This window comes from Anguilla anguilla, chromosome 14, assembly GCF_013347855.1.
Source record: "Anguilla anguilla isolate fAngAng1 chromosome 14, fAngAng1.pri, whole genome shotgun sequence".
In the NCBI taxonomy this organism is placed as follows: domain Eukaryota; kingdom Metazoa; phylum Chordata; class Actinopteri; order Anguilliformes; family Anguillidae; genus Anguilla; species Anguilla anguilla.
The window spans coordinates 5,941,349-5,958,820 of NC_049214.1; the positions used below are offsets into that span (position 1 = coordinate 5,941,349).

Consider the following 17,472-nt stretch of genomic DNA (forward strand, 5'->3'; position numbering starts at 1 on the left):
TGAAAAAAAAAAAAAGTTCAAAAGGCTTGTCCATGGGTTTAACCCTCCTATTATGTTTGGGGTCAATTTGACCCCATTCAATGTTCACTGTCTCTAAAAAATATGGTTACCATACTTTTTTCAGCTAGATATTTCATGAATTTTCTTAACTTTATGGGGAAAACATGGCAAGCGTGAAATTAACTGAAAAAATTATTTTCAATGTCCTGTACTCATGTTGTACGCATCTGTGTTGTTGGGGTGGGGATATGCTGTTTACTGAACTGAGTAATTTGACCCCAAGCTCTATTGTTATATAAAACCATCATTTTGATCTTGTTTTTTTTGTGTTGACTGAGGGCACTTTCACGTTAATTTGTGTGTGTGTGTGTGTGTGTGTGTGTGAGACAGAGACAGAGAGAGAGAGAGCAAGAGAGAGAGCGCATGCGTGTGTGTGTGAGGAGAAAACATAGTTCCCATGAGATCTCTGATCATTCTCGCAACATGGGGGGCGGGGGCAAACTTATAAGACAGAGGCGTATATTTTCTGCCACTGAGGTTCTGTCATAGATCTTGGAGGGTGAAAGTGCTTTAGATGAGGATATATCTGAGACTGAGGATAATGTTGAGGAGGACCCTGATTATGTGGCATGCTCCTCTGATGATGAGAATGAAGCCTTTGAGATACCACATTCTGACCCTCCTGTTGTTTCTCAACCACCCATAAACCATCCTGTCATCTCTCAACCACCAAGAAACCTTTCTGTCGCCTCTCAACCACCAATAAACCATCCTGTCATCTCTAAACCCCCAAGAAATCCCCCTGTCATCTCTCAACCACCAAGAACTGACATGTTCACTTCCAAAAATGGAAAACTACTATGGTCCGGATTCCCAGTTAAAAGACAGAGTATACTTAGTGCTGCTAATGTCATCAAAATGGTTCCAGGCCCCACCAGATATGCTAGCAGTCATGTACAAGACAAAGTCTGCATTTGAACTCTTCATAACACCATCAATGCAAAAGGATATTCTTGAGATGACAAACTTAGAGGGGAGGCATGTGTATGGTGACAATTGGAAAGAGCTGGATGTGACCCACTAGCAATCCTATATTGGGTTGCCTATTTTGGCAGGAGTGTACAAGTCAAAAGGTGAAGCAACAGCAAGCCTTTGGAATGCTGACATTGGTAGGGCAATTTTTCCAGCCACAATGTCTCTGGAGACATTTTATGTTTTCTCCCACATTATACGTTTTGATGACAGGGAAACAAGGTAGGGTCGACAGGAGTGTGACAAACTTGCACCTATCTCGTCTGAATGAAGAATTGATACCCACGGGTACCTAGTTGAGCTGTTATGTTCATTTAAAAAAAAAAAATCAAAACTCAATTCTGGTGACTAATTTACTTTTTATCGGTGTTTCTTCATTATTGAATAACTGTCATGTGTTACTTATTGATGTTCTGAAGTGTTTTCTGAACCTAAACATTTGATATGTTTGACATTTTTTTTTAAATGTCCTGGGGTCAAATTGACCACGAACATAAAATGTTACTATGCTTGATAATAAAAGGTGTGTTTCTTTCCAAATGTTATTTTTCTTTTTTAATGAGCACTTAATGCCAACATAAAGCCCTGCAAACACCAAACCATACTTTGTTTTCCGTTTTAGGTCAATGAATGAGATTGTACAGTCATTTGCATATTTTGCAATAGTCATATAAAATCAATACTTGATGTATAAGGGGCGGATGGGGGGAGTCATGTTTTATCTACTGGGCTATTAAGATGGTCAGTAGAAAGGCCTAAAGTAGCTGAGATAGAAACTTGTGTAACACTTTCAGTTACAATTATTTTCTGCAGGTTTATATTGCTGGGGTCAAATTGACCCCAAACATGAAAGTTGTTAGTTAATTTGAACACAGTAGGAGGGTTAAAATATTAAGCGCGCGCTCGCGGAGCAGAGCGTTGGGGTCATTTTAAAACAAATACCGCGTGGACACAAAGTCCGCCTGCATCCGTTCAACGATGTTCTGACAAACGGGTTGTTGTCCAACGTGGCCCGAGAGTCATGTAAACGCAATCTGGGTCAGTGACAGTTCCACACTGGCCGGCGGACCAGGAGCAAGGAAATGTTTTGGCTATGCCTGCCCTACTTTGGGATTTCACCATTTCCGTTTCCCCCGAACAATATGACACAAAAATAGGTTAGTACAATTTTTTCTCGTTCATTTCAACGTAGGCCTATTAGGGGAAATGCTGAAATGGTCTTCCTTGTTAATTTCTGCGAATTTAATGCAAATTATAATTCTGACAAATTGAAAAAAAATAATGCAAATAATTGTTACATAAATACGTATGATCAAATTACATCTCAGTCACACCTACCGCATAAAACTGAACTGGACATAAAAGTTAAGAAGTTACAACATATTTTACGTCTGTCAGAACAAAACATAAGCCAATTTAGCGCGCCTTGTTATAGACAGAAAGAACAGATCTTCCTCTAGTGCCTGTTTAGTCTGATAAAGTATGCAGTGACTCGTGAAGTTTCCAAAACATGCACTCAAGCTATGTGAACGGTACTTTTCCGACCATTTGTTTGACGCCAAGGAGGAGTTTTCTGTGGGAAAAACAGAATCATTTCCCACACAACTGCTCCCTTTGCGAATGATCTTGTGTTGTTTCTGACTTCAGCTCTGCATTCCCGTAGAACAAGTGAACTATTTTATGTTCAATATATCAACGTTCAAGTAAAAGAATGTTCCACCGATACTAGTGCCCAGTTAAATTTTGCTTTCTGGTGCTTTGTGTGCACCAACTTGGAACGCCCCGATTAAAATTAATTCACCCAAACTTAATGAACACGTTCTTTCTAATGAATGTATTTGTGAACTTGATTTTTGCAATAAACAGACTGATTTTCTTAAATGAACATTCACCGACCAGATTTGAATTATCAGGCTAAATGAGTCCTCGTAGTAGGCTAAACATTTTTCTAACATACACCTGTAGGCCTAGAGGTTCATCTTACCTGAGAGGAATTTCCGCCGTGCCAAATAAAGTCGGTCTTGTTTTTTACCTCTTCCCACATGATTTCACACCGTCTTCAGGCGTCTGGAAACGCGGTTCCCAGCGACTCATCCCTGCTTGGTTTGGTTTATATTTATAACCGAGACAATCGCGTCCCTGTCCTACGTAAACGGAGACACCTTTTATCCAGTCTTATCCCCAAACTACAGACCGCAACCCTCAATTGAGCGAACTGGGCGAGATGACAGATTACGCAGTGAATTGGTGTAAGGGGCGTGGTCTATACAAATGTAGCAAATTCTATTTATAGCCTTTGATTTAATGTGCAAAATGAGTAGGAGTAGCCTATTCATTTATTTTTAAATGAGACGTAGGCTACCACGCAGCCCATGCCAATCCTACAAAGAACCTTCAATTTTTAAAACTACTTCATATTTCAAGACGCAACTGAAAATTCACCTGTTTAAACTGCCTTTATTTTAGTTGCATCTTTTATCGATAGCTCTAACCTATTTCAGTTTTTTTAAAGTTATTTTAGTGGCCGTAATACAAACAAGTGAAAACAACAGAATTTCCTCTTCCAATGTAGGCTATGTGCGAACTGAAATGCCCTTATTTAGGTTGTGACCGCTTAAGTTGCTATGTTACCAGTTCACTTTTTGGAATTGCATTTGCCTGAATAAACACTGTATGGTAAATTAAAAAAATTCATACATTATGCAGGCAAGTTAAGTTTATGTGAAATTTGGTATAGGGCCTAACGTCAGCCAGATTATAAAAGAAAAATATAAATAAATATAAATAACCGATTTTACAAAAAGAATGGAACATAAGCACAGGGCTAGCTTGAAACCATTAGAGCACTGATTTAGTCAGGAAAATTGCGTTGTTGCATTGTTGAATGGCATGTTGTCATATTGTTTTACATGCACACACGCACACACATATATATATATATGTGCACTTTTGTACGTGGAAAAAAGCGTCTGCTAAATGAATGTAATGTATATACATACACAGTAATGCATCCAACAATTAAGAGCATTCATCTCAGGGAGACTCCGTGTTCATCCTTCAACATTTTCTTCAATATAATCACTCTGTAATCAAGTGACGAATAAACAGGTAGTCCAGCGGTTAAGATGAGGCACCATAATCATGTGGACTCCAATTATTAAAAAAAATTGGCCTCCGTGTGATTTACATTTTCCATTTAAATGACGCACAATAATACAAGAGAAATAATACAATAAAAATAGATGCTTCAGATCTCCTTCCAGCGCCGCAGCGTCTCTAGTGGCCAGCTAAGCTTGAGCCCCGAGCGCAGCAATTTTTTTCATTTTATTTATTTACAGACTGGGCGCCCTCAGAACCTGTCGTGAACCTTTAACATAGACACACAGGTATATACTGAATTACTGTAAAAGAAAATAATACTTACCAAACACGAAAATTGACCTTGGTCGAGCACGTTTGGTTAAAACGTGAAATAAAATAAGGAGCGAGGTAGGACAAAGCTGTCGTACAGAACGTTGGCAAATAAAATTATTTGACGAATTCAGGAAAATACACCATTGTAATGCAGATAAAATGTAAAGGTGAATAATTAATGCTGTCTAGAACCTGGCTTTTGCCAAGGCAGACTACCGTGTACATCGATCATCTGTCGATCAAGTGAATGATTATCAATTTGATACAATCCCACGTGTAAAACCCAAGTCAAATGCAAGTGTGTTGAAACAAGAGGGTAATGCACCTGAAAATCCTACTGTAAATAAAGGATACTTAATTCTTGGTAGTACAGTATTTTATTTTTTGAAACTCAAATCCTGGTAAAATCAAGCATACATATTTTGGTAAATCAAGTTGCACCTCAAAGTGTTTCTCTTGATGTGTCAAGTCCTGGCGAAGGCCAAAAAAAAAAAAAAAAAAATGACCACAGCTGTCAGTTAGTCCTGCTTTCGTTAGGCACAAACAAAAAACAGCACAAAGAAGTTAAGACAGGAGAGAAAATTTAAGCGAGCAGAAACAGTCCCTGGATTAATCCCAGTCTTCTACAGCTTCCTGTCAACCCACTAAGCAGACGCCAAGCTCACAAGACCCACGCGCGCATCACACGAACGACCACCGAAACTAGCAGTAGACAGAAAACACAGCGCGCGCCGAAGGCGTCAGAGGCACACGGAGCGAACGAACAAGCGTTTTAATTCGCAGAAATATATTTCACATAATTACATGGAAACAATGTTCCCTGGGGCCCCGACACCGTATCCCGTATTTTGTACTCCAGCACGCTTTATCGCAGGATCCGTAACCGTTCTCCTGCAAAGCGTGTTTTCTGCACTTCGTCAGAGGGGAGAAAGTTGAAGATTGTGTGAAAATGCTAACATCACTTATTTATAAGGTGTCCAAAGTGAACCGTTAACATCCCAAGAGCCAATTCATTTACAGTTATGTGAGCATGTCATGACACACTTCAAATTTATTAAAATAGAATATTAGGACATGTTTTGTCTGTACCCTACAGAAAAGTGCATGTTCCTGGTTGCTAGGAGACCGATGAGATTCTGCCTAAAAGGGATCCAGTTATTTTACAACAGAGTACTGCTTGGAGCTACATCAACATCATAGTGATAAAAGACACCTGAGGTGATTCTGTGAATTACAAACCAATAAAAAGATTGCCTGCATTTACTAAGCCTTTAAATCAGTATTGGTTAATGCATTTGTATGGCCAACTGTATCCTTAATCTGGCGTTCATGTTAACATTCTTATGACTTTACAGAAAACATAAAATTCCATCTCAAGTTACAAATTCAGAACAGAAATTGACACAGGAAATCACAACTAGACTTTTCCCCCCCACAGTAACTGCCTTGAAAGACATACTCGGATATAACCCACCTTTAGAGAATGCTTATACAGGCAGAACAGTTTGGGCTAGCAGAAATCAACATCCATCTGCATACCCTACGCTTGCATTTGAAATGCATCTGCCTTCCGATGACAGCAATGCTGTTCAGTTCTGCTCACTGGCAGAAGCCTGCGACCATGCAGATTTGTGCAGTATTTTGCATTGCTGAACAGTTATTCTAGGACCAACGGCTTCAGCAGGGTATGAGGGCACACGTGACTTCTTTACCATTACTATTATTACGTTTTTTAACTGGACATCAAACCTCACGAAGGAGGCAGCCTCGGGATTGGCTAGCCCGCCTCTTGGGAGAAACGCCATTCTGAATCATTTTGGCTGTCAGCAAAATGCTAACCACCAAATATCCACCCTCATCCCCACAAATGGATGAATTTTCAGCTGGAATTTTGCCTACAGTGTGCCAGTGAGTGACCCATGCAGATGACCGGAGTGGATCAACCTGCAGGTGGCACAGGTGGGGACGCCCCAGAGCACTGCCGTTACACACACCAGAGAAGAGGGAGGGGCTGACTTCCACCAATCGCACTGCTAATAAGGCTGCATATCAAAATGAGATCATTAACCCACCCCCACCCCCCAAATTAATTTTATTTTATAGGCCAAACAAGCTTAATTTCTTATTCCACTATCACCTGTACTTCCGGTCCTTTCACCAATGCTATTTTAAAAACAGCAAAGGATGGCCAGGTATGTTTCCAAACGTTAATATTTGTTAGTACAAATGCACAAAGGACAATCCATCCATAAACATACACTAACCAACCACAACTTATATTTCTGAGAAAATGTACATTGTAAGTTCCACAGTGCTGCCGTGGTCTAAATATTTAAATTTGCAATGGACTTAGCTGTTCACTCAGGCACCATCGCTGTATCCTGTTCAACGCGGAATGTCAAACCTGGCTGCCGTCCCCCAAAGTTTGGCTGAAGTACAGAAGTAACACCCAGCACCATCTTCACACAACACTTGCAAAGCTTCTGGGAGGTCTAATGCATTGTGACTAGCAGGCCAAGACTCAATATAGGATACAGCGCCATCTAGTTGTCACAAATAGATCAAATATAAAAAGGTGCAAAGGAGATTTTCAGGTGATTGTGCATTTGGATTTTTCCCACATTCACACAAAAACACATACATACTTTCCCCAATACCTGTGAAACACTAGGTCTGCCCACAGTATTTTAAACATGATACTGATACTTCAAAAAGACCAGCATATGCATAAACCTTGGGTTTTAAGTACTAAAAAAACAATCATATCACTTGACAAGATTCAATTCATCACCAGCTTTGCAGAGATGCACACAGAAATCATTTTATGCAGTCAGTTCAGGGGCTTGGCAGGGCAGTCAAACCACTTTACACTGAGCATGGAAAAATACACCTTGAGACCAGCACATTACTTTACACCAACACCTGTTCAACAGCCACTTGTGAGCATTAAGACAACAACCGAGTCACATTTAATATCAATGGACTACATGACTACAATGGCCAAGGATTTCCTACCATGGAATGAGAGACTAACTGACTGAGACTGACTCACTCACTCACAGACACACACACACACACACACACACACAAACACTCTGATGCAGCGTGTTTCAATGTACCGCCTTGCTTCAACAAGACAGAAATTTGCCAGGAGCCTAGCCAAAAACCGTGAGCGCAAGGACGGCGACTGAACCCACTGAAACGAGCGAAACGTTCGCAAACGTTCAGAGGCGATGACCGTCGCAGCACCGCACACTGCCGTACAGGAAATCAGCCCCCGCTCCTCCAAAAACCTTTAAAAAAAACAATAATAAATGTACGCCATTTCAAAACTACCCAAACGAGCACCCCTATGGAGTATGACCCTCCCCTTAACCCCCCTGTACCCCGGTAACCCGCCCCCCCCCCCTTTCCCCCCAGGACTGTGAAGCAGCAGGTCAGAGCCCCCCCGCCCCAGGGCTGTGTTTCGAGGGCCGGTCGGAGGGCGGGCGGACGGGTGGGCGGTGGGAGGCGGTGGTGAAGGAGTGGTCCGAGAGAGTGGAGTCCTTAGAGCAGAGTCCGCCGTCCTCACATTACCTCACAGCACGAGTTCTGCTTCCGCGCCTGGGGGACACAAACGCACATGTGGTACACCCGTCAGAGCGCAAATCCCAGCAGACCACAGAAGACGACGGACGAGCCTGTGCTGTCGCCCCTGATGCTGCCAGCCTGTGCTGTCGCCCCTGACGCTGCCAGCCTGTGCTGCTGTCCCTGACGCTGCCAGCCTGTGCTGCTGTCCCTGACGCTGCCAGCCTGTGCTGCTGTCCCTGACGCTGCCAGCCTGTGCTGCTGTCCCTGACGCTGCACAGCTGAGCTGCTGTCCCTGACGCTGCACAGCTGAGCTGCTGTCCCTGACGCTGCCAGCCTGTGCTGTCGCCCCAGACGCTGCCAGCCTGTGCTGCTGTCCCTGACGCTGCCAGCCTGTGCTGTCGCCCCAGACGCTGCCAGCCTGTGCTGCTGTCCCTGACGCTGCCAGCCTGTGCTGCTGTCCCTGACGCTGCCAGCCTGTGCTGCTGTACCTGATCGTGCCAGCCTGTGCTGTCGCCCCTGACGCTGCCAGGCTGAGCTGTCGCCCCTGACGCTGCCAGCCTGTGCTGCTGTACCTGATCGTGCCAGCCTGTGCTGTCGCCCCTGACGCTGCCAGGCTGAGCTGTCGCCCCTGACGCTGCCAGCCTGTGCTGCTGCCCCTGATGCTGCCAGCCTGTGCTGTTGCCCCTGATGCTGCCAGCCTGTGCTGTCGCCCCTGACGCTGCCAGGCTGTGCTGTTGCCCCTGACGCTGCCAGGCTGAGCTGCTGCCCCTGATGCTGCCAGCCTGTGCTGTTGCCCCTGACGCTGCCAGCCTGTGCTGTTGCCCCTGACGCTGTCCAGCTGAGCTGTGGGATCGCTTATCTTCTGTCCTGGGCCTGTGCAGTGCTCGCTCCCTGCTGCTAACCTAATCTAATCCTGGCGGCCTGCGCCGTGACAGTGCTGGCCGAAACCCTCAGTGTTCCTCAAGCAGTTTGCTTCCCCTTCCCCTTTCCAGAACATCACATGCTGAAACAGTCTTTCTCTTTTTAGATCAGTGGTCTCCAGCCCTGGTCCTGGAGAGCTACAGGGTCTGCTGGTTTTTGTTTTCACCTTAAAATCAGCACCCAGTTGAGACCCAAGACACCGGGTGAGTTTAGTTGACTGTGTAATCAACTGCTGTAATTGATTCATGAAGTGCAGAGTCATTATGAAAACCAGCAGACCCTGTAGCTCTCCAGGACCAGGGCCGGAGACCACTGATTTAGATAAATAACAATTCACCCGACACCCTCTGTGCATTAGTAGTGCAATGAAGCAGCTGAGGGCAGACCTAATTAGCAGTACGGGAGTACTCACTGAGCTGAGATCAGTACTGTGCCAAAGAAATGAAACTGAGCTTAAATTACGCTCAAGTCTGTATCAGCAGCAGCAAGCAGTCATTATCAAGCAGAACTGTGCCCTTTCAACTCTGCTCAGTGAGCACAGCCACTAAGGTTCCCTGGGCCCTGACAAAAGGGCGGCGCTAGAATAACCTGTCAATCATTGGTTGAAGCAAGAACATTAGAACACATAATGAGAACATAAAGGGGGGGGGGGGGGGGGGGGGGGGGAAAGAAAAAGGCAAAATTCCACACAAATATCAGGAAGCATTCCTGTACACAGAGTTGCCAATGTGTGGAACGGAGTGTAGCACAGTGGGTAAGGAACTAGACTTAACCGAAAGGTTGCAGGTTCGATTCCCGGGTAGGACACTGCCGTTGTACCCTTGAGCAAGGTACTTAACCAAAATTGCTTCAGTATATATCCAGCTGTATAAGTGGATACAATGTAAAATGCTATGTAAAAAAAGTTGTGTAAGTCGCTCTGGATAAGAGCGTCTGCTAAATGCCTGTAATGTAATGCAATGGAACAGCTTTCCAGGCCATGCAGCAGAGGCAGAGACCTCCTGGGTGTTCGAGCCCAGGCTTGACGCAGTGCTAGATACACTGGCGGAGTGATTTAGCTAGCCCATCTGTGCTCGCCATTAGCCAACAACCACGCAGTACGTAGCATGTGAAAATTGCAACAAGCTTGCAGCCTGCACGCTGGACTCATTCACTGACCCTGACTGGAAACACACGGCCGCCACTGAACACTCACGGTCTTGTAGAAGGCCTTGGACTGGTTTCCCAAGTGTTCCGACTTCTGCACCAGGTCGTCCAGCTTCTCCCCCCTCTCCAAGAGTGACTCCATGGTGTTGTGCTGTCACACAAAAAAAAACCCTGTTACGACTACGGGCAGATTTAAATCTGCACGTGAGTGAGGAACAACGTTCCAGGAGTGCATTCTGAAATGGAATGTATGGACAACGTGGAATGTATCCACAATAGCAGGGACGTGATTGGCTCACCAAAATGATTTTGGTCTCATCCAGCTCAGCCTGCACTTTGGTCATGGCGTCTGCCTCCCGAGGATTCTGAAACAAAGCGACCAGTCTCCATGGATACAGTCATACCAGCGAAAGGAAGCCAGTAACAATCGGTCTGATTATACCCGATTATACGGCCTTGATTATAGATTAATCAGGACAGTATAGTGTATAATTAGGACAGATCATTTTGAAGCTCTACGAGTTCATCCTGACACTTTCAAAATGGCAGCCACTCCGAGGCTCTAGCACTCCATCCCATCAGTTGAGACGGCTGCGGAAATATCAGTTTTGCTCCTTTTTTTGTTGTAAACACAGAGTTTGTATTACACTCACCTGGTACTTGGCGAGATAACTCTCCAAGGCTGCGTACTGGATGGTGGCAGGAGAGCCAGAGGGCCAGTCTACGCTGTCCACTTGTCTGGAGAATTCATCCAGTACCTGCAAGAGCAAAACACGCAACGGCAAGGAACATCAACGACACCTCCCCTTCCGATTTCCCACGAGGCCGGCGACTCGATCCGACCCCTCCCTGGGCAAAGTCGCGGCCAGTTATGCCCCGCGAATGGCGGCCAATCACAGCCAGAGGTCAACGCCAGACTGCATCGGCCGTCGTACGCTGATAGCACACGTTTTAGCGGGATGAAGAAGCCAGCGCCATAACACACACACACACACACACACACACACAGTGGTTTTCTCACTTCCGCGCAGCGGAGGCAGCAGCTGTGTCTGGCGGGTGCTTTCCTGACGGGACACACGCGGCAGACTCACCTTATCCAGGAGCGTGAAGCACACCCTGGACGGGTACTCGTTGTCCGCTATCACCACGGCGCCCAGCGAGTCGTTTCGCACGTACACGTGACACAGGTACTCTGGAGGGGGGGGGGGGAGAGAGGGGAAGCACGCCAGTCAGCTCTGCGACGTCACTTCCTTTCCTGCGACGCGAGTCGAGTCTAAAATTCTGCTGCCCTCGTGAAATACCGCACTGCACTGTAATGTGTTGACCGAATGCTGAAGGATGCTTTTCCATCGGCAGAAGTGCAATTCGTACCCCGTGCGAAGATGACGCACTTCTTCATTTTTCGGTTTCGCTTCCCCATTTGGCGCTCATCACAAAGCAGGAGTGCCGAGTTACCTGGGTAACTGCGGCGAGCGAAACCCGTAACCCTCCCAGATGTGGAACACAAACTGAAGGAAGAAGGGCCGTTCCAGGTTTAGCTCAGCGCAGTTGTCCGGCTAACTGAGTAATCTTTCATGTTCTGGCAGGCCAGGAGCAGCGCAGCAGAAGTATGCGCATTTCTCTAATGTACTAACCTGCAAAATTCTCTCACACCCTGCAGGAGAGCACCTCTTCACTAACAGGCACTATGCCTGAAACAGGGTAAACAAGGAGGCTGAATTATTTATTGCTACAACGGCTGTCTCAAAAAGTGTCTGAAATGTTCTCTGTGTTTTTTAACGTAACATAACATAATGATGAGAACAGGCCATTCAGCCCAACAATGCTCGCCATCAAATGCTAAATCCTTCCATTTGTTTCAGCAGCATGCGACCGCTGGAGAAGATATTGGCTCTGGGTATAGACACTGTACCCGGTCCTTGTAATATCCCAATGAACAGCCATTAGCAGTGTCGATTCCTCAGCAGACCCCTCATTACAGAGGACTTAATGGAGCCCTGTAGCAGATGGCAGCTGTCTGCGCCATCACTTTCAGCTGCTCTTTATGGCTGCTCGTTTCCAGCTCAGATTAGGGAGCAGAACATGCTATCATACTGCTGTGTGTGTGTGTGTGTGTGTCTGTTTGTGGGGGCATGTTTTACTATCTTTGTGAGAACCAAATGTCCCCACAAGGATAGAAAGATGAGGAAAACTATGCAAGGTGGGGACTTTTTGCTGGTCCCCACAAGTTCAAGAGGCTGTTTTAGGGTTATGACTTAGGGTTGGGGTTAAGGTTAGGCACGTAGTGGTTGGGGTTAGGGTTAGGAGTTACGGAATGAATGTAATTCAGTGGGAAGTCCTCACAAGTATAGCAATACAAAAGTGTGTGAGTGAGTGAGTGAGTGAGTGAGTGTGTGTGTGTGAGAGACTGAGAGAGAGACAGAGAGAGAGAGAGATGCAAAGGGTGTGAGCTTGAGAGGCTGACAGAGGAAGTGTGACATGCACTGCTCTCACCTTGTTCTTTGACTGAGGCTCGGCTACCTTGAGCACTGCGCTCCACAATTAAGGCACTGGTGAATGTCATGAACTCCTGTACACTGAGAGAGAGAGAGATACCATGGTGGTAATGAGGCATGATGTCACTAACATCGAACACCAGATTCCTAGCATCATTCAAAAGCAAACACTTGACACTTGTTGGAAAATTAATATCATATCCCCTACACTCAGCACAGACAGACACCTTTATTACACAGCATAAAATGAAACCTACTCACAGCAGCAAATAAGAAGTTACTTGTTCCTTACCATTTCCTGTTCTGCATCACTGCATTTAATTTGCTTACCAGCCACCTTTAACTGACACATGACATCCACACATAAATGTGGAATATATTTTCAGAATATAACTCTGAAAGCAGCAGTGATTTTTAACGAAAGTAACAAGGAAGAGAATAAAATGGTTGCCAAGCTGCTCTCTCCCACCTACCTGGACCGCTGGAAGAAGCTGAAAGAGGAGAGGTCGTAGGCAGCCTTGAGAAGGTTCGCCTTGGTGGAGCCTTTGTGAAGGACGCTGAGGCTGTACAGCTTCATGGCGATTCGGGGGTGGACAACCTCTTCTCAAAGATTTGACAGCTGCTGCAAGGCCACGAGGAAGAGAGAGCTAATGGCACCGCTCACTCACAGCGGCGCGCTAGCATACACAGAGCCAACGACACTGCTAACGCACAGCGGCGCGATAGCACACAGAGCTAAAGGCACGGCTCAGGCAAACTCCATTATCAGTCCTCACATCTACTGTGCCCACCCCACTCGTCCCCTTAGCAACCGCAGTCCAATGGAACATCGCCTTTTTTCCAGATGCGCTGCCACTGAACAGGCTCTAATTGGGATGGCAACACTCCATAATAAGGCATCTTATTTCATTCCCTGTGCAAAATAAGATTTAAAACAATACAAGCCTGCAACAGATTGTAAAGGCGATGGGCTTCACTAAATTATGCCCGTTTATTAAGTTAGCAGTACTTACAGATATTCAACTTAACCGATAGAGTAATTGCACTTGTTCAATTGGGCGTAGAATAATTAATTTAATCACGTATGCTTAATTGAAACACCTTCCCTAAATGCATTTCATGGGCAGATATTATTCAAAATGCATTACATAAACAATATAACCATTATATCAACAGACCCATGTACACAACAGCATGTCTTTGATAAAATAGGTTCAGAGCTGACGAAAATTCAGTATTCGATTAAGAGCAAATAATTGAAACCTCAAGAAGATACAAACATAATTGACCTATTGACTCTTGGCGTTTTGGTTACTCTGGTGCCCACATCTAGCTTGACAGACACGTCAGAATGGCGTGCATTGAAAAGAAAACTAAAATGAAATAACGTCCTAGCTGAAGGCAGGGATAAAAAAAAAAACTGGCAAGTTTTTACGCGTCATCCAAATGTTGCGTTAAGCAGAAAATACACACCACGTAAGGACCTTATAAACGGTCACAATACCGTTTTAACTAGTGTTACTAAAAGTAAGAAACAACAAATATTTGCACCGGTAACAGTCTGGATTTCTGTACCGTTACACATCTGCCTAATTTGCACAGTGATGCAGGCAAATTCAGGTATACAAGAAAGGGTCCCGTAGTCCTGACCAAGAAATACCTTGGAATACCACATGCAAGAACGCAAACCTACACTCTTCTTACAATCTTCTTACAATCTTCTATTCAAAATAACGTAGCAATGACTCGAAAAAGTGTTACTGGTTAACAAGTTCGCCGCAATATTTTGTCGAGTAACGCCTGACAATCTTTAAACAATTCACCGTTATTGGGCAAAGGACCGCGGCCTGTTATAGCCAAAGCGTCTCCAAGTAACTTTTAAATGTAAGCTTCTCAACAGTTAGCTAGCTAGCTAACTAGCTAGCTTATTGTCAGCCAACTAGTTTTGATGACCACATGTCTATGTTGATGACGACCCTGTTTGATCGGGGGAATTTCACCCAGCTCGCTACATAGCAAGCTAGTACTTAGAAGCTAGTTCACTATTAAAGATGTGAGCACCAACGTTGCAGCTAGGTTAACTAGGGATTTGATAATAACCTAGCTAGATAAGTTAATAGTTGGTGAGAACGTCAAGCGTAGCTAACATTATTTCCCCCAAAAACGTGGTGCCACCTTCTCTAAAAATGAGCAAGTTTGATCTTGTTGACATGTTTATCCGGTGAACGCTCTCTTGATAATGTGAGCTAACGTTACTAACCTTGCTTTCCTTGTTGCTTTCTTGATAGCAGCTAGGAAGCTAACTAACGTTAGCTACAATAACCCGCCTGAAAGCAAAACTTTCCGTAGCCGTCCACGATTAAAGCGAAAATTATAGTATTAATGACATAGGTAATAAACGGTCTTATGTATTCGGAGAAGATCAAACGAAAAACCGATCAGGACTGACGACTGACTGACTGACTAGGTGTGTCTTCCAAACCGCGAAACCAGTGGAATAGAGAAATTCCCTTCTTCTTCTTCTGCACCACGTCACAGGCGGAAATGTGTCCGACTCTTAGAAAAGGCCAGCGGGCACCGCGATATCCGCATGTTGTGTTCCACACATAGAGCACTCCTTCATGGCGTCACATGTACGCGTACACGATTCTTACTTTGCTCGTGGCCTCCGTGTTAACGACCCATACAGATTTATGGATGCTCAGGTAGGTACAATTTGCAACAATTAAACACATATTCATTTTGCTCAATGCATTGCACTAACATTGTGCGACAGCTAACCGTAGGCTAGAAACTTGCCCCAGTTCTTCAGAAATAATGTTGGTTTTCAAAACGGATAAATGAGACTCTGATCCTTCAGGGTGGGTAAAACCATACTTTTAATTGATCTTAAGCGTTTATTTTCAAAGCTCAATATCAGGATGGTTTTGAATTGATGGCACAATTTGGGCTATTCTTGATCCCACAGGAAAGGTGGATTCATGGCTTAAATTAGGGAAAGTGTGGCCCTTATTGTTAAAGGAACTGTATTGTAACTGATTTGGGGAAAATACAGCCTGTGTCTTTAACCCATTTAAACCCGTGGGCAACTAAAGTTGCAGTCTCTACCACTGTTTTTCCATCTGTGAATTTTTTTTTTTGATGCCTATAGATTCTTATGTAATAAATATCTGGAAAAAATCTTGGCATTAATGGATTAAAATGATAATGAGCCAAAATCCACACACACACACACAAAAAAAATCTTAAAGACAAAAGTCTCATACGAACAACTATTTTTGAAGCAAAAGCTGTCACTCAAATTACGATTCTACACATTTACATTACAGGCATTTAGCAGACGCTCTTATCCAGAGCGACTTACACAACTTTTTACATGGCATCCATTTATACAGTAGGTATACACTGAAGCAATGCTGGTACATTGCTCAGTGGTACAATGCCATTGTCCTAGCTGGGAATCAAACCTGTGACCTTTAGGTCGCAAGACTCGCTCCTTACCCATTATCCCCATAAGTGGCGAATATTGGATTTGTATTGGATTTATTTTCCCCATTCAAGGCGACATTGATTTTTGTCTTTAAAGATTCCATTTGGAATTTGAAATATTTGTCTTGTGGTAGACTATGGGGATCAGAACGTTATTTTCTGAAAATGTTTTTGGAAAAAGCCACTGAAAATCATTGCTGAATTTGGTTATTGGTCATTGGGGGGGGTGACATAGCTCAGGAGGTAAGAGCGGTTCTCTGGCAGCCTTTCGCCGTTGGGGTGTGAGTGTGAGTGAGTGAGTGTGCGTGTGAATGGGTGAATGAGAGGCATCAGTTGTAAAGCGCTTTGGATAAAAGCGCTATATAAATGCAGTCCATTTACCGGCCCGTTTGGTCACAGCGGTGGGAATGCGTGTGGAACAGAAGCGCCACAAGGGGGAAGCAAAGGTCTTTGGCAGGTTATTTGGTGCAAACGCGAGAAAGCTGACATCCAGGCAGCAGGGATTGGCTTTTTTTTGGACAAACTCAGTCGTTACGGTTGAAGTTGTTTTAAATACGAGAGGCTCGCTGTCGTCTTTTGAGAGGTAGGACGGCAGGACCGCCTGACTCTACCTTTTTATGCGACTTTAAATTCTTTTGAAGACATGAACTCCACCAAATCGCGTGCAGCTGTACATGTAATCAAGGCAAATAAAAACGGCTAGCAAATACGTCACTACTTTTTTGTGAGGTAAACATTTCAGGTTTGTAGTATCAAAAGTATCAAAAAAAAAAACGGTCTTCACACTAAATGTATCATGAAATAGTATTATACAAATATTGTAAATGTATTACTTCCAGTTAGTAGAGATAGGAATCAGCTAAGATTTGAAAGTCTCTGTTGAAGGATGTTAGCTGGGTAGCATGATATTATCACTGAGGTGAATGTGAGCGAGGTCGGTTGGCACACTGATTTTGGGGTTGGTTGGCACAATGTTAAAACACTATCGTTACAAAGAATGAAGTAATCAATAAAAACCATTTTCAACATTTCAAATAAGAACCAGAGAACATGAACATTCAATGGAATAAACATAAATATAATAAATAAATAAAACAGAGTTGAAACCAGGGTTGGTTGACACAACTATTTTGGAGTTGTGCCAACCAAACCTGGTATAGGTGTGTAGTAAATGATATGATTAATTGATCAGTGGATAAAATAGCTATTCAAATTGTGCACTTAGTAATACATTATGTCAGGGAGGGTCTACTCTAACTTCAGCACTGTTGCTTTCCATTTTTGAATTAAAAAAAAAAAATCTGACAAGAAATATATATATATATATATATATATATATATATATATATATATGTATGTCATACTGTATGTTTTAAAGTTACGCAGCTTAGTCCCAGAATTTTGA

General features: G+C 44.0%; 1 protein-coding gene across 2 annotated transcripts; it reads right to left on the bottom strand.

The window, feature by feature from the left end:
* Positions 1-7,842: 7,842 nt before the first annotated feature.
* On the bottom strand, positions 7,843-15,137 carry ykt6 (YKT6 v-SNARE homolog (S. cerevisiae)). 2 transcript variants are annotated; one of them, XM_035390439.1, is made up of 8 exons: positions 14,839-15,137; positions 13,052-13,197; positions 12,577-12,659; positions 11,175-11,275; positions 10,737-10,841; positions 10,383-10,448; positions 10,133-10,234; positions 7,843-8,049 (listed from the first exon to the last, which is right to left on the bottom strand). In XM_035390439.1, the coding sequence occupies exons 2-8, from the start codon at positions 13,153-13,155 to the stop codon at positions 8,014-8,016; spliced, it is 597 nt and encodes a 198-aa protein (XP_035246330.1). In that variant the 5' UTR covers positions 13,156-13,197; positions 14,839-15,137; the 3' UTR covers positions 7,843-8,013. The 2 variants fall into 2 exon arrangements, with proteins under 2 accessions (XP_035246330.1, XP_035246329.1); XM_035390438.1 differs by having other exon boundaries at positions 7,844-8,049; positions 13,052-13,200; positions 14,839-15,135.
* Positions 15,138-17,472: the final 2,335 nt, after the last annotated feature.